The 22,180-nt window shown below is 41.7% G+C and overlaps 1 protein-coding gene across 7 annotated transcripts in view; it reads right to left on the bottom strand.

Moving 5' to 3' along the window:
• HERC2 (HECT and RLD domain containing E3 ubiquitin protein ligase 2) overlaps positions 1-22,180 on the bottom strand; it is a 236,769-nt gene that overhangs the window by 98,147 nt on the left and 116,442 nt on the right. For 6 of the 7 annotated variants that reach the window (XR_014148742.1, XM_081831489.1, XM_081831492.1 and 3 more), the window contains 12 exons: positions 17,270-17,457; positions 15,895-16,087; positions 14,384-14,566; positions 12,307-12,488; positions 11,599-11,746; positions 11,324-11,520; positions 10,860-11,090; positions 9,837-9,975; positions 8,170-8,313; positions 5,255-5,397; positions 692-959; positions 411-547 (listed from right to left, as the gene is read on the bottom strand). Coding sequence is in view for 6 of the 7 variants with exons in the window: in XM_081831489.1 (XP_081687615.1) it covers positions 411-547; positions 692-959; positions 5,255-5,397; positions 8,170-8,313; positions 9,837-9,975; positions 10,860-11,090; positions 11,324-11,520; positions 11,599-11,746; positions 12,307-12,488; positions 14,384-14,566; positions 15,895-16,087; positions 17,270-17,457 (2,153 nt within the window). In the remaining variant the exon portion in view is untranslated. The remainder of the gene's footprint in view (positions 1-410; positions 548-691; positions 960-5,254; positions 5,398-8,169; positions 8,314-9,836; positions 9,976-10,859; positions 11,091-11,323; positions 11,521-11,598; positions 11,747-12,306; positions 12,489-14,383; positions 14,567-15,894; positions 16,088-17,269; positions 17,458-22,180) is intronic. The other variant, XM_081831490.1, reaches the window with a different exon arrangement.

Genomic DNA, 22,180 nt, shown 5'->3' with positions numbered 1-22,180 from the left:
ATAAAGTATGAAATATTATGCTGTATTTTCACTATAAAATTCTTCATTTAAAAAATATTAAATAATATAGTAAACAGAATGAATATGAAAAGCTAAAAGTATGGAAAATTTGAGTTATTTCCAAATTAATCCCATGAAATGATTTACTTAAATCAGAAGTCACTGTGTCATATAAAACATGCTTTTTAAATAAAGCACAGTCTAATGGCTACCCAACATCACTAGATGTTGGAACAAGGGTCTGCTTTAAAGCTAAAGTAATTAAGGCACAGAAAACCCAGTCAGCACTTAGCAGCTTCATTATGTGTGCGGAAGAACCGCAGAGAGGCCCCATGGAAGAGCATGCAGGAAATCCAGAGCACAGATCAGGTTGACACAAGAGGTGGGGCAACCACACAGGAGGCACTGACCACAGCGTAGGCCGAGTCGTCCACATCCTCCACCACCTCCTCATCTGAACACTCCTCAGACCCTGTGTCTGCATCCGAGAGATCTGTGACCTGCACATCAGCATGGTCCAGCAGCCACCCAACCAAGGCCTCCACGCCTACAAGCAAGCACACAGTGCACCCACAGTGAGGATCCACAGCACCAGCCTGCCTGCAGGCTGCTGATGTTAGCATTTTAAGGTAAACCTACAAACAAATGTGTGGGCACAGTAAGTGAAGCACCCACAAGGAAAACAATATACCTGGCAAGCCAGCAGCATTCCCAGAGGCACCAGTGAGTGACTTCAGCGCAAACTCTATGTTCCTTCTAGGAAATCCCATTTCCATTAGCTGAACCACAATAGGCAGAGCAGGGGCAGGTGACTGTTTGCGCTTCTTTACTCTGACAGGACGAACATGCTGCACAGGGACAGGCGTTGTGGCCTCACTGGAGCTGCAGTCTTCAAACACTGGGCTTGACGGGTGAGTGGACTCCACAGCCAAACACTGACATACAGCCAGAGCTGCAGCCTGGACAAATGAGAGTGGAGCTGGGAGGTTTATAAAAGTCAAGAGACTGGGGTGCCTGGCTGGCTCAATTGGTAGAGCATGCAGCTCTGGATCATGGGGTCGTGAGTTCAAGCCCCACCTTGGGTGCAGAGCCTACTTTAAGAAAATAAATAAAAAATATTTTTTAAGAAAAGTCAAGAGTCTTAAGCAGTCTAAGCAAATGGAAATTACGAGCTTCCACTATGAAATGCAGTACAAAAGTACAGGAAACTCAGACTTACATGTGCTATTATTAAATGAATGGATAAAATATGTTAACAAACAACAAAGACAACTTTCATAGTTTAATGCAGTGGAAAGATGTGATGGTCAAGTAACTCCTGCTTCATCATGCACAGTACCCAGTAAATTAGCCAATTATCAATGTAATTAAAGAAAACTTCACAGCCTCTCTGAGTAGGAAACAAGCTGAGCAAGTTAAATGCAGAGTGAGTGGAGCTGGATGGGAAGGTAGGAGTCCCTGACCCCCTCCCCATGACCAGGCAGTGTCCACAGTCTCTTGCTCTTTTCCTCTGTAAGATAAGCCAGAGATGACATGGGATTCTTTCATGTACCATCAAGTCAGCTCTCAATGATTCACAGGTAAAAGAACCACTCTGAGTTAAACATGGTATAAAAAATAAGGGAAATAAAAAATACTGGGAAACAAATTACAATCAATCAATGAACGTATGCATTGCTGGGGTCTATAGTTGGGACTCCCTACCTCCAGTACACACAACCCTTTCCCTGAACTACTTGAAACTCTCTGCTCCTCATCTCCAGTTATTCTCATAGGGCCTAAGACTTGCTATTTTTTTTTTTAAACTGAGCATGTGAGGAAGAAATTAAGAAGAAACCAAGGACTCCCGTAAGCCTTTCTTTGCTTAGGAAGTGTCAAAAACCAAAGGTTTGCTGTGAGGTGTGAATAACTCAGAAGTGACAGGCTTCATCCTAAAAGCTTACAATTCTGAACTAGACTGAGTTAGAAGTTCTGGTAATGGGGACTTAGGGTGCACTGGACTAAGTCTCTATTAATAATAACTATGAACCCTGAACGAAATATTTTCAAAAACTGTTTAAAGGTCCTGGAGAACAGCCAAAGCAATCAAAACTGGAATAGGTACAACCCTTGACCACAAGGGAAACCAGCATGCAAGCTGACAGGGCAGTGTTTATTAGACTACAATCAGAGGCTAGAATTCAGTCCTGCCAGAGCAATGAGAAGTGAGGGAGAAATCATAAAATATGCATACAGACTATCCCAAATTACTGACTGATTCCAAAACTGAGCATTTGTGAGACCCTGAAGAACCCAGCATAAAGGAAATGCAGGAAGGCTAGAGGGATTCTATGGCTACCCAGTGCTAGGGAGACAGTCTAAGGTCCCAGTCCAACCAAGTTAGATGGAGTTGGTCAAGGTGCAGAGGCTCCCACTGAAACCTCAGAAAAGATTCTAAATCCTGTAGAATGAGAATACAGAAACCAGGTCTAGCTGCAAAACAAAAATAAACCACAACAAAAAAAGTCTAGAACCAAGTCTCCAAAGGACTGGGGAGAACTGTCAGGTAATGAACCATCTATGAGAATAAAATTCCACATTCTCCAGAAAACGTTGACAGAACACAGAGGCAATACAATGTAACATCTGAAACTTCTGGAATACATTAACAACTATAGATATGTGAAGAAGCAGAACCAATAGCTGATTATAATCAAGAGAAAAAAACTGCCAATAGTAGCAGACTGACAGCTGGCCCAGGTGGTAAAATAACCAAACAAGAAATTTAACATAACTTTCAGGAACATGTTTTTTAAATATACATACAGTAAAAAATACAGAGTGAAGAGATAAGAACTGTCAGGAGAGCTTTATAGAACTATAAAATAAGGATCCAAATGGAAATATGAGGTCTGAAAATACAAAACAAAGAATTTCTTAGATGGCCTACAGCACATTTAGACCCAACAAAGCAGAACAGCCTGACCCTGAAAACAGATCAATACAGTTAGTCAAGCTGATTAACCAAAAGAAAGGCCTACAAAACAAACAGAAATGCATTAATAATCTTTCTTAGCAAAGAACAAAATGAGAACAGAACAGGAAAAAATGGTTAACAAATTTCCAAATTTGGTGGGGGGAAAAATATCAAGCCAGAGATGCACATAACTTAAATGTACCCCAAGAAGATGGAGCTAAAAAATACATACACATCTTAGTCAAATTGCAGAAAAATAAAACAAAAAAATCATGAAATATTAAATGCAGCCAAAGGGGGAGAAAAAGGCATTTCATACAGAACAATAAGAATGATGGTTGAGGGGCTCGTGTGTGGCTCAGTCAGTTAAGTGTTTGCCTTCCACTCAGGTCATGATCTCAGGGTCCTGGGATGAGCCCCACATCGGGCTCCCTGCTCACCAGGGAGTCTGCTTCTCCCTCTCCCTCTGCCCTTTCCCTCTACTTGTGCTTGCTCCCTCTCTCTCTCTCTGTCTCAAATAAATCAATAAAATCTTTAAAAAATAATAAAAATTAAAAAAAAAAAGAATGATGGTTGAATTTCCATCAGAATCAATAGAGACAGTCAAAACAATGGAAGATCTCTATGGGGCGTCTGGGTGGCTCAGTTGGTTAAACGGCTGCCTTCAGCTCAGATCATGATCTCAGGGTCCTGGGATGGAGCCCCATATTGGGCTCCCTACTCCGTGGGCAGTCTGCTTCTCCCTCTCCCTCTGCTGCTCTCTCGCTCACACTCTCTCTCTCAAATAAATGAATAAAATCTTAAAAAAAAAAAAGATCTCTCTTTGCTACAACAGTCCTTCTCAATTCTTAAAGGCTAACTCTCCATTTCCTTCTACAACTTTCCTCTTAACACTGGGCACCTCCCAGTGTGATTCCAGGTTGCATTCTGTCCAATTCACTCTTCAATTGCTCTCAGTGTCCTCTTTTTATCTCTACAGGTGACTAGAAGCGCTGCCACACTATAGCCACTTTAACCTGAACTCTCATCTCAGTGGTTTTCAGACCTAACAAACAGTTGGCATTCAGACCGCACTGCTCCCTATCCTCATGCCCAACATTTCTTGCCTTCTCCCTTTGCACTCCACCTTCCTCCCACCTGATTGCTGTCAGCCCTCCCAACAATCTGATGCAGCTGCTTCCTCACTCCCTTAACTCCCTACAGTCTTGGTCTCTGAGGATTTCTATTAGGGTATGTTCCGCCTGCCAAATTGAGCACTCAAGGTTTTGTTTTTGTGTTTGAGATTTTATCCAGAGTTTTTTACATATTACATAGAAAGAAGGATTTTTATTTTTTTTTTAAAGATTTTATTTATTTATTTGAGAGAGAGCGTGAGCAGGGGGAGAAACAAAGGCAGAGGGAGAAGCAGATGCCCTGCTCAGCAGGGAGCCTGATGCAGGCTCGATCCAGGACCCCCGAGATCATGACCTGAGCCAAAGACAGACGCTTAACTGACTTAAGCTACCCAGGTGCCCCAAAAGAAGGATTTTTAGAAACATCTAATCCTTCATGCTGCAGGCCATGAAAATCCACATCACTCTTAGAGCTGGTCACATGTCATACTTCTATGGGAACTTGCCCACAGCCCCAGCCCCAAGTTACACTGTGCAGCACATGTGCTCTGCAACAGGGCAAGGACTGCAAGCCTGGCAGCAACAGGGCATGCCCAAGAAAGCCTTTGGAGTGAGTGGAAAAAACCTGCCAGTGTAATATTCCTAGGCCTAATGGGGCTCCTTCAATAACAATATTTCCTAGAAAAAGATTACACCATAACTATTTGAGCATCTGACCCATGTTGAATCTCATTAACTTTTTCAAATAATTCACACATATTCAAAATAAAGTTAAACTTCAGCATGCCTGGGTGACTCGATTGGTTAAGTGTCTCTTGATTGCAGCTCAGTCATGATCTGAGGGTCGTGAGATCGAGCCCTGCATCAGGCTCCGTACTCAGTGCAGAGTCTGTTGTCCCTCTACCTCCCCTGGCTTGCTCTAGACTCTCTCTCAAATAAATAAATAAATAAATAAATAAATAAATAAAATCTTTAAAAAACAGTAAGATTAAACTTCAACTCACCCATCCTCTAACTAGTATTATAATGCTCTATGACAAACATGGTTAAAGCCTAACTAGTCATAACAATTACTTTGGCGTATCGTTTAAAATTCAGAATATATCCTTAAGAAAACACACATCTAGGAAAAATATTGTTCCCGATTTAATGTAACAGATTAAAATTGCCAAGGCTGTTACTGTACCTCTAGCTCCTGCTTGTCAAATATGGCCTTCACTGGAGATGGCTGGGTGGCCGAGGCCAGTAACTGCTGCAAGAGGATCATTGGAGGCTGCGGCCCTTCAGGAGACATGTCCCCAAGGTCAGGGGATGCAGCTGCTCCATCATCTGAATTTAAAAAACAAACAAAATATGAGTAAATTATATTTCAACTCCTAACATCTCTTCACTATTAAAGATAATGCATTAAACATGTTAAACCGAATATGATCTCTACATCTTCAAGCACTGGACTATCAAAATCTTCAAGGCTCAGATATCAAAAACTAGTCTCTAAAGAATTTTCCACTCCCTGCTTTTTGGCATCTATCCTTTGTTAGTTCATGTGTTTCTTCAGAGCCAAAAAAAAAAAAAAAAGGGCTACCTCTCAGATTACTGCCTTTGGTCCAATTCTTATACCTTCTCTTTCTTGGTGCACACTCATTGCTTCAGAAACCCCCCCCTTCTATGGACGCTCCCAAGTTTGTATTTTTAGCGCTGGCTTTTCCCGCTAACCCTGTTCAGGCCATAAATTGACACCAATTCCAAATATGTTGTGTGGTCAGGGTAACATCTTTTTGTCTGTTTTAATCTGAGTAGCTTTGGGTGAAGCATTTAGCACTTCCTGTTTGCCCCAGGCCCACTGAGTCCCACTGCCTCGAGCCCACTCACCATTTGAGTTTGCTGGCTGGTTGGTGACAACTTCAACTAATCCTCTAGATCAGGGGTTGGAAAATCTTTCTCTTGAAGGGAGAGTAAACAGTTCAAACTTACCAGCCACATGTCTATCACAGCTACTCAACTCTGCCACTGCAGAGTGAAAGCCACCTAAGATGACATGTAAACAAGTAGGCATGGCTGTGTTCCCATAAACTTTATAAAAACTGGTGGCCATGGTAATTTGTCAAGCCCTGCTCTACACAGCTCTGTCTGGAGCCCCTACTCTGTCCCATACATGGGATAGTAACCCTGATTCAGTGTCTCCAGAGTTACTCATCAGGGTGACCAGAGAACAGCCAATCTAATTCCCTGGGCTCTGGTTTCCTGATCTTCTACAATTGTGGATTATCTTTAAGGTCCCTACTGTCTAATACAGAATAAATCTGCACTTTGATTAGATTTATCTTATACTCAGCACATTAAAATTAAATTCACAATACCCTCTTAAGATTAAGAAACAAAACACCCCAAACTCCACTGTATTTCCTAATTTTTGTCAAAGGCACGCCCCTCTGCCCTCCCTGTAACTCAAGCTTGAAACATCAGCCATCTTTGACTTTTCACTGGTTTCCCATGCAGTTATTATCGAAAAGACTACACTGGTACAGTGTCTACTGGAACCTTCTTTCCATTTTTCATGCCTTCCCCCAGAAGACACCTTATCACTTGACACAAAAGCAATTCTCTCATTTCCATGGCCTTCATTTTTCAAATACTCCTATACCTCACTAGAAGATTTATCATCCTGAATATCAGTCCTTACCATGTGGGTCCTCACTGCAGCTCTAAGTCAGCCTTAAGTTTCACCCTGGTATTCAAGGCATTCTATCACATGAATTCAGCTGACCTCTCCAGCTTTTGGCCCACGTTCATCAATAAACCCTGAGCTCCTTGCAAAGCGAAGCACTTCAATACTGACCCATATACTCACTGCTATGTTTGTGCCCCTACCGTCTCTTCCATCAGGACAAAGCTTCCTCATCATGCTGTACCTAGGGTTTGCCACACCCTTCAAAAGCTGCCCTCCCCAGCCCTCAGCCACCAATGTCCCCAAGACACCTGTGGAACTGCAATTACACATTTCACAGGGCACTGGCATCATACACTGCACAGAGCCATCTACGTTCATTTTCTCTTCTCACTCTGACCCCAGAGAGTTTGGAATCATAAATAAGGACTATCTTGCTCCCAATAATACTTTAGCACATGTCTTTTAATAGTAGATGATCAAAAAAATATTTTATAACGTTGGGGGTTTTTCCTATTCTAAGTGATATAAGGCTATTCGAGAAAACTGAATATAGGAAAGTATAAAGAAAATAAAGGCAGCTGAAATTCCACTGTCAAAGTATAGTAAGCAGATGAATCTATGGCATATCTACAAAGAGATATACATAGCAATGTGTTTTATTTATTTTATCATTTTCATGTTCCCATGGCTATGAACATATATATGTATCATCATTGTGAATGATGCCATGGTATTCCACTGTGTAGATACACCACCCAATAATGGGCATTTAGGTGTCTCCAGTTTTCAACCTAAAAACAGTACCATCAAAGAAGCCATAACGAGCCTCTGTAAACACTTATCTTCATGCCTTTTCATGTGATAAATTCCCAAAAGATGACTCAGAAGTCAATGGAGAGATATAGAGAACAGAGAGATACAGATAATAGCTGTGTATGTGTGTGTGTGTATATACATTTTAAAGGATAACATTTCCTCAAATGCCCATTAGGTGGTTGTACCAACTTAAATTCCCACTAACAATGTGTTAAAGCAGTAATATTTTATATGTTTTATTTATAAACCCCCTGAGGGCCTTATTAAAATGCAAACCATGATTTCTTAGGTCTGGGGTGCAGCCTGAGAGTCTGTGTGTCTAACATGGTCCTATGTGCCATCAATGCTGCTGGTCCATGGGCCACACTTTAAATAACAAAACAGGAGAGCACTGTTTTTCCTCCCTTCCCACCAGATCCCCTCAATCTTTTGTCTTATAAGACGACACTGTCATTTGCACTTCATCAATTATTGGCCAGGTTGCACATCTCTCTCATATATTTAGAAGCCATCTGTTTCCCCTTTTACGGACTATTTATTCATGTCTTTTGCCTGTTTTCTATGGGAGCACCTGCATTCCTTACAGATCTATAAGAGCTTCCTTTAAAAGGTACCTGTATGAGCAGCTGTGACTTCCTGAACAGCTGGCTGAGACAAGATCTGCCTGAGCTGGTCCTGGTGGGAAAGCAGTGCACGGCCTGCCTTCAGGATGTACAGTTTTAACTGCTGGCACCTCAGCAGATCCAGGTCTACTTGTCCTGTGGGAGAAAAGGACTCAGCGGGAATGACACACCCTGCTTGGGCTCTTCTCACCAGCTGTATGGCCTTGGGGAAGGTGTTCTGCTTCCCAAACCAAAGTGCCATGGCTGCAAAGTGGCATAAACAATGCCCTGCCCTGTGGGAATTATCTGGCCATGCCAAATACTGTCAGTAATGAAGGACTTGTCTTTCCCAGTGTTTTGGCTAGTGCTTCTGGATAAGCATCCTCTATCTCCCCCAGGTCTTCCCCATTTCCTGCTCCCCTTGTAGCTACTTTCATGGGTTAGGGTGAGAATTAAATGGTTTAACACAGTTAGATCCATGTTAGTTATTATTAGTATAATCAAACGTTTCCCACATTGCTGAAATTTCAACTAGATACCTACGTCACAAACAAAATAGTTTCACCTTTTCTTGCCAAGACTCCTCCAAGACAGTTTTGTTGGATACTCACAACATACAGTTCTCTAATTCAACAAGATCATGGCACTCCCTGGAGTCTTATCTAAACAAATGACTGCAGTGGGGCCTGACAGCCGACTAAGGAGGAAACGAAGATAGCTGCCACAAAGATTCAGGCAGACCACAAGAACAGCTGGACTATAGTGGTGGCAACAGTGTTCCAAGGCAGGACACGCTGGAGGCCATGGAAGGCAGCATAGCAATGTGAGATGGAACAGGATGGAGCAGCATCAAGCCTGACTGCCTGGCAAACAGGTTTATTCACTGTGATGGAAATGGGGACCAAAGGACAAGGTTAGTGGAATTCTGAACATGCTGTGGTGTACATGCACGTGGCCCTCCAGCCAGAGATGTGAGCTGGATATCCAGAGTTAAAGGTGCTCACTATCATAAATGCTGCAGCAGCAATCACAGGAATAGGGAGAAATGGGTGAGAAAACTCAGTAAGAGTGGGCACAACGAGCCAGAAGTTACGGAGAAAACCGTAAGAATTTCCAATGTGCAAGGAATAGTCAGGAAGAAAAACTCTCAAAGAACATGCAAGGGGCAGTGTAAGGAAAATTAAGGGAGCACTATTTCAGACCAAAGGAAGGAAGGCACAGGTGACCTTGGTCTTAGCCCAACGTCCACAGATATGAAGTAAGGCAGGTCCAAAACATGCAGACCTTACTGGGTCTGGTGATGATGAGGCCAAGAGCAAAGCTCCTAAAGGGCAATTGGGCCACAGGGCTATGGCTGCGGGGTTAACAGGGAGGGAGAGAGAATACAGATTCCTCTTCAAAAAGCTTGTTCAGAATACATGCTGGCACTGGAAAACAGGCTTGAGGGGAAGCCTGGGGCTCTTCAGGGGCTGCTCCCACCATGCTGTCATTCTTTGTATTACACACTCTTATTACCACATTCAAGGTTTCATGGCCACAGTAACTTAACAAATGGTCAATCCACTGGAACCTAAAGACTTTGGCAGTGGCAGGAACTTGCTCTGACAAAATGACAAACATTGTCCTAACAATGCCAGTTAAGACTGTAGCTGTTCCATCAAGAAGCACCATGTACTGACCTGCAAAACCCTGTTTAGGTGATTTCTTTACTTTATGCTTTTCCAATTTGCTTCCAGCGAGGTTTACCAATTGAGCCCAGACAGACAGCATCGGCTCTGTGAAGGGCAGGTTGGTGACACTGAATGCCACGGCAGGGAGCTAAAGCAAGAACACAGAAACCTTCAAAGTCTGTCCAATGAAATGAGCAAATGAAATGTTCTGAAAATGATCATAACCATGAATCTTAATTCTGAAATTATCACATATATCCGTAAGTCTTCTTATATCTAAAAATAATCACTTTAAGAGATGACATTAAAGGCAAAATAGAGATGTAAGTAAACATAACCTAAATTGATTTTTTCTTTTACAACTTGCCAACAATAATTACATCAGGGTGGCATTATTATATTCTTAGGCATTTTCTATCCGTTTCAAATTTTCTACAACATGCATACCTTCATTTCTGTAATAATCAAAAACAGTATTTTACAGGAAGATAGTCTGATTACACTTAGGTCACACTGAAGTAATATACATCACTCACTTTCCCTGTACATCCCTAATTCACAGATTTAAGATGAAAGTAGCTGCTAGTACATAAGTTAAGTCACTCAACACAATTAAGAAGCATTTTCTACATGAAGAAAGGTCATTTTTTAAGTAATCATCTTTAGGTTTCTTTAAAAGTTGAGTTGTTCAATAAAAAATAAACTTCAAAATTTGCATTTTAAGATAATTAAAACTAACAAACATAGTTACAAGTACCTTCTGTGTTGCTAATGCCCTTTTATGTCTTTCGCGGCTAAAATAAGACATGAACTACTAATCCATGTAACAGCATGAGATAGGCCTTATTTATCAAAGGGGCACAAAGCGAACAAGAGAAGATAGATAGATGGCTTTCCACAAGTTGCATAGCTTCCTAGATAGCAGACATGAACTATGAAAATCAAGTTCATTCCAGCACTGATGTTAGAACCCAGTTCTAGTATAAAACTCCTCTGCCTTATTACCAAGTAACTGAACACAAGTTCACCTACTGGTTTCAGCTGATTCAATGGGCAAACACGACACATCCTCATGTCTGAGAACTGTACAGTGATTCTGCCCTTCGGGGTGATGCGAGTCACCGTGCCTTCTCCAAACTCATCGTGCATGACTTGTCCCCCGAGGCGCAGGCGACCATCGATGCCTCCGATCACAGCCAGGACTGCCATGAGGCCCCCCACCTCAGGGTTTTCAGAATCAGGAAAGTAGTCCTCTAACAGGGCCTAATGCAGACAAATAGCCAGCTTGAAGAAGAGAGCCCAGGGTGCTGCCTGTTTCTTACACATTTACAGCTAAGCCAAGTTCATTTTTATACTAGTTTCTTCAATAGTTATTTCTAGTAAAATATATTTTAAAATATCTTTAAACAAAATACATGTCACTTAAAAAGAAAACTTAAAATTTAAACCGACATTTTACAGAAAAAAATGATCAGATCTGAAAACACAGCACCCACCCCCTCTGACGGCTTTCCTGTGCAGCTGCGGGTGACGGAATGGAGCTGAGAGTTGATGTACTTGTTTATGAGTCCATTCCACTGACCCAAGGAGTGAAGTGTGCGGAGCAGCGCCACCACCTCTTCTGCCAGGGTGCTGCTATGGGTGGCGGTCAGGGAGGCCTGCGGGCGTGCCCTCCGCCGCCTCAGAGTAGATTCTGAAATAGACGTATGAGAGAGGAGCTACATGGTGCCCTGCTCACTTAACCAGGACACAAATAAGGAGAGCTGCCCACCTCTGAGGAATAGGATATCTGAAGAACAGGTGGTGAGCAAGCTGCCCAGGAAACCAAACAGCTTTTCCACAAGGCATTTCATATCCCTTGCCCTTTCGGTTTTGTCCCAGGATGGAAGCACTGCTTGCAGTAAATGCACAGCTAATATCTGATAAAAGACAATTTAAAATGGCAAACGTTAAAGAAAACCACTGTGATTTTAGCTTAAGAAATAACAGATTTTTACTTTTTTTTTGTTCCTATAATGCAATTAATTATGTGAAAATTCAGATATTCATTGTTTTACAACCAGATAATTACACCCAAGTTAATTAAAGATATAGATTATCAGGGGTTATAAAAAGGTACATTACAGATGCGGGTATTTATTTCATTAAAAAGTAATTCTTTTCAGCTTAGTTCTTCTAAAGAGAATTACACTACAACTCCTATGAAGCCCATAAGAGCAGATGGTAGGACTTATCACTTCAAAGACAAGCAACTCAACTACAGTTTAGCAATTTAATCAATTTAAAATAATCAAAAACTTCGGCCCCTTGCACTAGAAAATCTACTTTGGGTTGGTTCCAGTTCTTTTCTGCACTCATTATTGAGTACAGGCACCTAATTATAATGACTAGGAGCACTGGTATCTTGATGCCACCTCTTAAGGGGGTCATACAGTCCCAAAACTCACACTGAGCAGGATCAGCCCAGCAGCACAATTACCTGCCGCTGCAGGGAGGCGGCGGTGAAAGGTGCATGTCCCTCCACGACCTTCATGAGCAGGGCAATCCACTGTGGGGAGCTGAGGGCAGCACACATGTGTGGCGTGAGCGCGATGCTCCGCACGAAGCCCAGCGTGCACCAGCTCCGGTGCTGCTCCCGGCACACCAGCCTGTTTGGGGATGCTGCCAGAGTGAAACAAACTAGCTTGGCACCAAATTTCTAGAAATAAATACTCAGTACAATCTACACTTTTAATTTACCTACCATATTATTTTCAAAAATAACCCACTTTACAAATATATTACAATTTCACTCATTCAAAGTGAGAGCAGTGGGAGAAGACCCTGCAGTTAGCTCAAGGAACACTTTATAACACTCTTAAAACCTCTCAAGTATATGAGTAACTCAAACCAGTTAAGAAGTTTCATGTACTTACTATTTCTAGACAGTAAGAAAATGACTCACTTTTCAAATAGCAGTTACTAGTAAGAGTGCATCTTGTATATTTTTTATAACCTCATGTGTTTTAAATATCTCCCATGATCTTGTTTACATTTAATCTGTACCACAAATTTCCAATCCAAGTTTAAGAAGTCTGCATTAATAGAACAAGACTAGGAGGCTTTCGTGAGGTTTATCCAATTTGACTGACGCAACTGACCCTGTCTGCTCCTCCTGGCTTCCAGGTCTCCGCTCATGGGCACCCCGGGGCTTCCACTCTTTCCTGGCAGAGGACCGCCTGCCAGGGCCCAGCTCTCCTGCTCTCCAGGCTCCCAGGGGCACAGCCTTCAGACACATGTTAATGCCTGCACTCAATCACACTCACACTCACAAACACATTGACTTTCGCACAGTCACACCTTACCACAGTCACACATGCTCATTCTCATAGTCACTGATATATTCACACATAATCACTCATAATTACTCATAAACACACCCAGCTACTCATACACATTCACACTTACTTCCACTTTATGCTCACACCCGTAGTCTCAGCGACAACTCTTCGCACACTCACACCGACTCATTCACATACAAACACTCTCACACTTACACACACACTCACTCCTCCCACTTCATCAACTCATTCTCTCCACACTTAAACACATCCACATTCACATACAAACGTTTCAATGGGTTGAACTGTATCCCTCAGAATTCGTGTTCACCCAAAAACCTCAGAATGTGACCTTATTTGGAAATAAATTCTTTGCAGATGGACTTAAGGTAAGGATTGAGATGACACTGTACTGAGTCAGGGTGGACCTTAAATCCAATGAACGTCTTTATAAGAGGCAGAAAAGGACACAAAGAGACACATGGCAGTCCTTTGTGTGAAAATGAGGCAGAGCCTGGAGTGCTGTGGCCTCAAGCCAAGACAGCCTGGAGCTACCAGAAGCTGGAATAGACAAGAAAGGATCCTCTCCTGAAGTCTCTGCAGGGAACACAGCCCTGCCAAAACCTTGATTTTGGACTTCTGGTCTCCAAAAATGTGAGGTTCCATAACTGTTATGGGCTGAACTATGTCCTCCCCCTCCCAAAAGCAGTATGTTGAAGTCCTAACCCCTTGCATCTCAGAATGTGACTTATTTGGAAATGAGGCCATGGAAGATGTAATCTGTTTAGAAGAGGTTAAACTAGACAAGGGTGGGTCCCTAATCCAATTATGACTAGTGTCCTTATAAAAAGGTGAGATTTGGAGACACACAAGTGAAGATGAGGGCAATAATCTACAACAAAGGAATGGCAAAGACTGCCAGCAAACTACCCCAAGTTAGGGGAGAGGCCTGGAACAGATCCTTCCCTCACAGCTCTCAGAAGGAACCAGCCCTGCTGACACCCTGATCTTGAACTGCTAGCCTCCAGAACAGGGAGGAAAAAAACTTAGGCCACCCAGGTGTATGGTAGTTTCGTGTGGCAGCCCAGGCAAACCAACCAAATTTGCAGTAAGTTGTTCTGGCTGCCCTAGGACACTAATACACATGCAGACTCATACACATACACACACCCAGACACACACACACCAAATTCATAGCCCCAGTACTCTGTAGGCCCACAACTATTCATTGCATACATGTCTTGTCCGTCGTTCCACTTTCCACTAACATTCGCAGCAGTCCACACAGGGTCTTGGTGGCTTCACTCTGCATGATTTCAGCGTGGACTCCAGCAGAGAGACAAAGAGTTTGCAATAAATTAACAGTACTGGTAAGCATCATTGCAGTGGGATGAATGTTCCTTTCAATTTGTTCAGCTTCTGGAAAAAAGTATCAAAATAAGAACCTATACTTCCAAATAGAAGTGGAAAATGTCCCTGCGTGTAATTTAAGGGATTTTAATAACCCAGTCTTTTAAGGAATTTCATATCACAATTTTTACTGTGGAAAGGAAAATAGCTCTTTATAAGAAAAGATGGAATTAGAATGCACTAAACATCCTAATCACCTCTGTCCCCACTTTCCTCAAAGAAAATAAGCCTTCTAAATTACAGTTTACTTTTTTAAAACAATCTCTGCACATAGCTCAGAAGCACTAAAACAATCTCAAGGATTTACTCTTTTAGAAAGACAACTTTCCAAATGTCAAGAGCTGCTTGCTGACAAGCTAACTATGCCTTGGATGAAGATGGAAGTGCCTGTGCCATGAAGGGGAACCAGAGGCTCATGTGTCCAAGGCACTGACTTTCTGACAAGGAGGCATGTTAACAGCAGAGCCACAGTTCTTGCCCTGACTTCCCTGAGTGAAAACAAAACCAGCCCTGACCATCTATGTGCGACTCCAGGTTTCACATATGGTACTCCCAACAGCCCCAAAAAGCAGACATCATCTGTTCACATCTGAGGGGGCCTGGACCCTCACAAGTGACATGGATGGAACACAACCTTTTCCACTCTCCATACCACCCATTCTCTACTGAGCTCAGCCTCTCAGGTTTCCTCGCCTGACCATACAAACCACTTCCAAAGCCTGACCATGCAGCGCATACAGCCATCACCTGAGCCCCAAGAATCAGCCCTGGCCTCCTGGACAGTCTCACCGAGACCAGCTGTGGGAAGCTTCACTCATACATCCCAATGTCTGTTGGACACATCTAAAAATGTCATGAAGTCCTCCTCCCACAACCTTGGATCTCCTTAGATAGGATTTAACTTTCTGGGTTCACTCCAAATTCTCACCTCTGGTTTCTTTAAGGCAACACAGTAGTGACTAATCCACATTATTCCTAGTCCACCAGGCACTGGCTCACTACCTCACACACAGGCTCAGAGCCAACCAAGAAGGTCCACCAGAGGTAAAGACAGAGCAAGCCCTGCACTGCCAAACCCTACTGCACTGTCGCCAAAGGGAGCAAGAGAGTCAAATCCAGCTAGGTTGCCAGTTACCAGAGCCATGCTTTTAATTCCTGCATAAGAATCACCTGGAGCTTATTTACACTGAACCTTCAGGGGCAAGTCCAAAACTACAGACCACAGTCCACAGCTGAGTCCTGACACTGTTCTCATTCCCAGATGAAAAGGATGGCCAGCTGCCATTAGCACACAGCTTGCCAGGTTGCCCCAGACTAAACAGCCCCAAGGCACCGACCAGAGTCATCCTCTGTGTCCGAGTCCTCTGCTGAGGGCTGTGTGGAGGCTGGCAGCTCTGCCAACTTGAGGTCATACTTCCCCTCCTTCCCCATCCTGTAGGAGTTGGTGCTGCCCGTGTCCCACTGGACCCTGATCCATCCGTCCTCTCCCAGTTCACCAATCACACGGCCAAGACCAGGAGGAGGTCCATCCTGAGGAAGCCAAAACAAAGATTAGTTAAGAGGGTGTATGCCTGTTCTGTCACACAGATGAAGCCTGTAAGGACTGCTATGTTACTCTGCACAGACTTTGTGCCCACAGACTGCTCCAAACCCACCTGCGACATGCACAGCTCACACATCATTACCTTAAATCAAACATCAGGAAATAACTTCCTTATGCTCCTTTACCAAAGAGTTAAGTGGGAAAAGCATCATCTCAAGCAGCATCCTCCCTAAACCAATGCAGAGATGAGGCTTTCCCCAGTCCAGTCTTGGTGCCCTGTTCCTTGGCTCCTTTAATCTCCCACAGGGCTTCAAAAGACCTGAAACCTGAAACAAGCACCTGCATCTCCTCATTTCCTCTTATTCCTCTTATTCTTCAGTTTTCCCATAGAACCTAAAGTGGAAACTCCGTCTCTCATTTCTATGAGTGAAAGCTGTTTTTGGATGCTGCTTTCTATTCCAGGACACTATGAGTGAAAGCTGTTTTCAGGATGCTGCTACCTGTTCCAGGACACTTCTGAGATGATTCTGATGAGGCCCATGCTTAAAAATGAGGTTGAGAAAACCTAGAGATGACAAGAATACTACCACACTGCAGGAAGGTGAGCACTGTCCTTCGCTAGTGACTACAGTAATGACACAGATACCAGCCCCCACGATCTCTACCTGGTGAGCCCTGACAGAAGCTTGGGAGTGATGTGCTACAAGGAGAAACAGAAATGGCCACTGCCCAACTGGCACACCTAAAACTGCAAGGCTGGGGCACTTAATGGGCACATGGCCATCAACTCCTAGAGGCAGCACCTGGGTTTTCCTGCCTCACAGCTTTCAGAACACTATTACTAAGATGCGGTTTGCTCTCTCCTGTTTACTCTTGCTCCTGCTCTGGGCTGCCCCTCAAATTGAGCCCATGCCAAGGAGTTTTCTGAAAACAGCTGTCACCCTTTGAAGACCTGATCCTACTTGAGATGTCCCTACACCCACTGTTTCTACTTGTTTTGACTCCATTCACCTGCCCAGGAACTAACTACATCACCAATACATCATCTGTCAATTGCATAGGCCCTAAGTTAAGGTAGTTATTTATTCCAATTTCCACCCACTAATAACATGCAAGTAAGGATGGTAACTAATGTGTGGCTAATGTGTTTCAAAATCAAATCTAAGTACCTGATCACCCCATTTCCAATCAACACCTCTCATGACCCTGGTTCCAATCTTCATCATGGCAGCCAGTTCTGGCCCTGAAACTGGAAGCTGCACCGGAGCCGTTTCCTTCCTTGTCTCTTCCAAAACTGTAGCAGAAGCTCCTCGGGCAGAAGCATTCATATCCTCTTCAACATTATCACAACTAGGACCTATCAGAGCATCAAACACAGCAGCTGAACTAATAAGTAGTTACAACTTCCTAATCTTAATACACTTTTTCAAAACTTAGTAAGTACTGATGAAGATAATTTTGAAGATTCTATAGTGTATACTGTATTATTTTTTCAATACAATAAATACCATGGAAGATTTATTGATGAAAATTTAAAATGGCAAATGGAGAACCAAGTATAGAAATATGTATCAGAAGATATAAAAGATATAAAACAAGCAACAGAGACATTTACTCTACTTCTAGGAATTATGCCCCTCTCCAAAAAAAAGCAAAATGATTAAGTTAGAAAAACACTCATCACATATTCTTATTAGAATAGAAAAACAAAAGATAACCAAATAAATGTCTAACAATGAGAAACTAACCAACTTTAATTATGGTACCATGCAGAAAAGAGATAAGAACAGCAGGCCTGATACTGCTGTCCTTACGAAGGGCTACTTGCAAGGCAGCCCTCAGCTGGTGTCTGGGAACCTGGATTTCAGGAGGGCTCCCACCCTTCCCTAACTGTGCCTGAACTGTTTGCACAATGTGGTCTCTGCTGAAACCTGCTTCCTTCTGGGGGTCTAGAACTTGTATATGTGCCAGGCCCCAGTGCAAACTCTCTGAACTTTCCAGGTAGACAACATTTCACACATGTAGTCACAATTCTTTGCTGAGAGAATTAAGTTCATCCTGTGTGACTCCACTGGGAGAGGATTCATGTCAGTTTCTCCCAGACATTTCCCATGTGCCCTTCCCTTCAGTGATTTTGCTTTCTCGTCTTTCACTGTAGTGAAAGCCCTCAGTGTAACTATATACCAAGTCTGGTGAGGCCTCCTCACAAATTACTGAATCTGGGAGTGGTCTTAGGGACCCTGGCACAGGAATGGCAGCAGTGGGATTCTCTAGAACAACCCTTACTTGCTGAAATATTGCAAAAGGACTGTTTGGTAAAAGGAAGAATGAAGGGGTGGAGCACGATGAATATTTGGTCCCCAATTGCTGCGATATCATCCATAGTATAAAACAGAAGTTGAGCTATCAGCTACAAGAAGTAAAATTTAGGGCGCCTGGGTGGCTCAGTTCGTTAAGCTACTGCCTTCGGCTCAGGTCATGATCCTGGAGTCCCGGGACCAAGTCCCGCATCGGGCTCCCTGCTCAATGGGGAGTCTGCTTCACCCTCTGACCGTCTCCCCTCTCATGCTCTTTCTCACTCTCTCTCTCTCTCTAAAATAAATAAAAACTTAAAAAAAAAAAAAGTAAAATTTAGAAACGGATTTTAAAATAGTAAAATTTAACCCTATGAGTCAGCATGCTGGATCCCTTTGGCTGCTTTTGGCCTTGCTGGCTAATGTGAGGGGGAAAAAAGCACAGCCCTAGTAACTCCTTCAGTCTTTGTTTGCTCTTCCAAGGGGGAGGAAAAGGTGCCCAAACATTCCCAAAGGTAGACCTGGGTGGGTCAAAAATGTACAAAGTTCATGATCCTCTCTCCTCCAAAACGGAGAAAAAAAAGGTTATTCAATTCCCAGGGCTGGAGCAAAGCTTTAGATAAAGTAAAGCTTTTCCCCAGTTTTACTGGGGCAAAAAATATTCTTTTCTTCAGCCCAACCCAGTGGTGCCTCAGTGAGGCCCTAAGAAGGGCAGGGATTGCATTCCAGCTAGGATCTCCCCTGGCAGCTATAATGTTAACCCTGCAAATGCCAAATTTACTGCAAAGGATTTGAATACATTTGCAATAAGAAAAAAGGGGATCTTTTTTTCAAGTGGCTTTGTATTTTGTGGCTCTTGTAGCTGGATGCATACATAAAATTAATATAAAATATTATATGCTTATGATTTCTTATATGAAAGAAAAATAACCCTGATCAAGGAAAGCGGTAAATACAGATATGTATTCATGGGACAAGATTCCATTGCTTTCTGCAGCCAGTAGGCAGGTTCAAATTTAAACTCTAAACAAAAGCCCCCATAATTAATGATTTGTGCTATGACTTTTACCTACTGGATTCTCTGGGAAAAAGAGGGAGATGACATAAAAAGAGAGGCAATTTCTAGATGGAAACACATTTTTGAGGTTTTTTTTTTTAAAGCATTTTTTAATCGTTAATGAGGTCTTAAGAAATCAGATGTCTGACTCACAGAGGCTGACTGTTTTCTAGCCTGATGCATATTTTTGAATGGGTCATGTGGACACAAAGATTGACAAGATCAAAGAGCTTAGGAAAGCCTTGCTTTTTTGCTTGGACTTGAACACTAGCCTTGCAGTATCTCAAGATTTCAGGCAAAGAATATCATAAACCAATCAGATCTAACAGACATATATACACAGAACCCAAAAAGAGGAGGATACACAATCTTCTCAAGGGTACATGAAACATTCTCCAGGATAGATCACATGCTAGACCATAAAACAAGTCTCAATAAATTGAAATAGAGTATAATCATACAAATTATGTTCTCTGACAACAGAATGAAACTAGAAATTAATAACAGAAGGAAAACTAGAAATTTCACAAGTATATGGAAATTAAATTACATACACTTAATCACCCAAAGGGAAAAAAAAAAATCACAAGAGAAATTTTTAAATACTTTGAGACAAATGAAAACAAAAGCACAACATACCAAAACTTATGGAATGCAAAAAACGCAGTGCTAAGGTGGAAATTTCTATCTATAAATGCATACATTAAAAAAAGAAGAAAAATCTCAAATCAGTAACTTAACTTTATACCTGGAGGAACTAGAAAAATAAGACTACAATAAACCCAAAGTTAGTAGGAAGAAAGAAATAATAAAGACTAGAGCAGAGATAGAGAATTAAAAACAACAACAACAGAATCAACAAAACCAAAAGTTGGTTTCTTGGAAAATATCAACAAAATTGACAAACTTTAAGTAGATTAACTAAGAAAAAAAGAGATGATGCCAATAACTAAAACCAGAAATGAAACTGGGGACACTACTACTGATTCTACAGAGATAAAAAGAACTATAACAAAGTACTATGAACAACTATACACTAACACATTAGCTAACCTAGATGAAATGGATAAATTCTTAGAAACACAAATTATCTGAACTGACTCAAGAAGAAACAGAAAATGCGCATAGACCTATAAGAAGTAAAGATATTGAATCAATAATCAAACCTCCCAACAAAGAAAAATCCAGAACCAAATGGCTTAACTGGTGAATTCTACCAAACATTTAAAGAAAAATTAATACCAATTCTCTAACTCTTCCAAAAATAGAATAGAAGGCAACACTTTCTCACTCTATGAGGCCAGCATTACCCTGATTAACAATAAAACTATAAAATACTGCTCAAAGAAATGAAAGAAGACCTAAATAAATATAAAGCCATCACACATTCATGGAAAGAAAGACTTAATATCTGTTAAGATAGCAATACTCCCCAACACAATCTACAGAGTCAATACAACCTCTAGGAAATCCCAACAGCTATTTTTTGCAGACATGGAAAATCCAGCCCTGAAATTCATATAGAAATCCTAAGGACCCAAAATAGCCAAAATAATCTTGAGGAAAAAAACAAAGTTGGAAAACTCACTTTTTGATTTTAAAACTTACCACAAAGCTAGTGTTCACAACAATGTGGTACTGGCATAATGACAGACCAACAAAATAGAAAGTCTAGAAATAAATCAAAAAATTTATAGTCAAATGATTTTTGACAAAGGGCCAAGACCTTGGGAAAAGAAGAGTCTTTTCAACAAATGGTACTAGGACAACTGGATAACCAAAAGAAACAAAAGGAGTCCTTACCTCACACCATATTAAAAATTGCCTAGAAATGGACTAAAGACTACAAGAACTAAGACTATAAACTTAAAAAAAGAAAACGCAGTGAGCAATCCTTGTGACCTGGGTTTGGCAATGATTTCTTGAACATGACATCAAAAGCACAAGCAACAAAAGAAAAATAGATAAATTGGACTTCACCAAAATTTAAAACTTCTGTGCATCAAAGTAAAACACAACCCACAGAATGGGAGGAAATATCTTCAAATCAGGTAATTGATAATGGTCTAGTATCCAGAATATGTAAAGGACTCCTACAAGTCAACAACATGAAGACAAATAACCTAATTTAAAAATGGGCAAAGGTTTTGAAGAAATTTCTCTGAAAGATATACAGATGGCCAACAAGCACGTGTCAAGATGTTCAATGTCCTTACATTAGCAAAATGTACATTAAACCACAATGAGAAACCACTTCACACCAACTGGGATGACCACAATCTACCCCCCCTCCACCCCCGCCCACCATCCCCGAAAAGGAAAATAACTGGTATTGGTGAGGAGGAGAGAAACTGGAACCCTTTTCCATTGCTGGGGGAAATGGAAAATGTTGCAGTGCTATGGAAAAGATTGGTGGTCCTTAGCATGCTAAACATAGGATTACCATATGACTGTGCACTTCCACTCCTAGATATATAACTAAAGAATTAGAAACAGGTGTTCAAACAAAAACTTGTACACAAATGTTCCTAGCAGCACTACTCACAATGGCCAAAAGATAGAAACAAGCCAAATGTCCAACTATGGGCGAAAGGTTAAATAAAATGTAGTATATGCATACAGTATAATGTTTTTTAGCCATAAAAAGGAATGAAGTACTGATACATGCTAAGTGAAATAAGCCAGATACAAAAGGCTAAAAATTGTATTTTATTTATATGAAATATCCA

This window comes from Leptonychotes weddellii, chromosome 9 (assembly GCF_054177405.1).
Source record: "Leptonychotes weddellii isolate Sample4059 chromosome 9, ASM5417740v2, whole genome shotgun sequence".
In the NCBI taxonomy this organism is placed as follows: Eukaryota; Metazoa; Chordata; class Mammalia; order Carnivora; family Phocidae; genus Leptonychotes; species Leptonychotes weddellii.
This window is presented reverse-complemented; position numbering and strand designations above follow the sequence as displayed.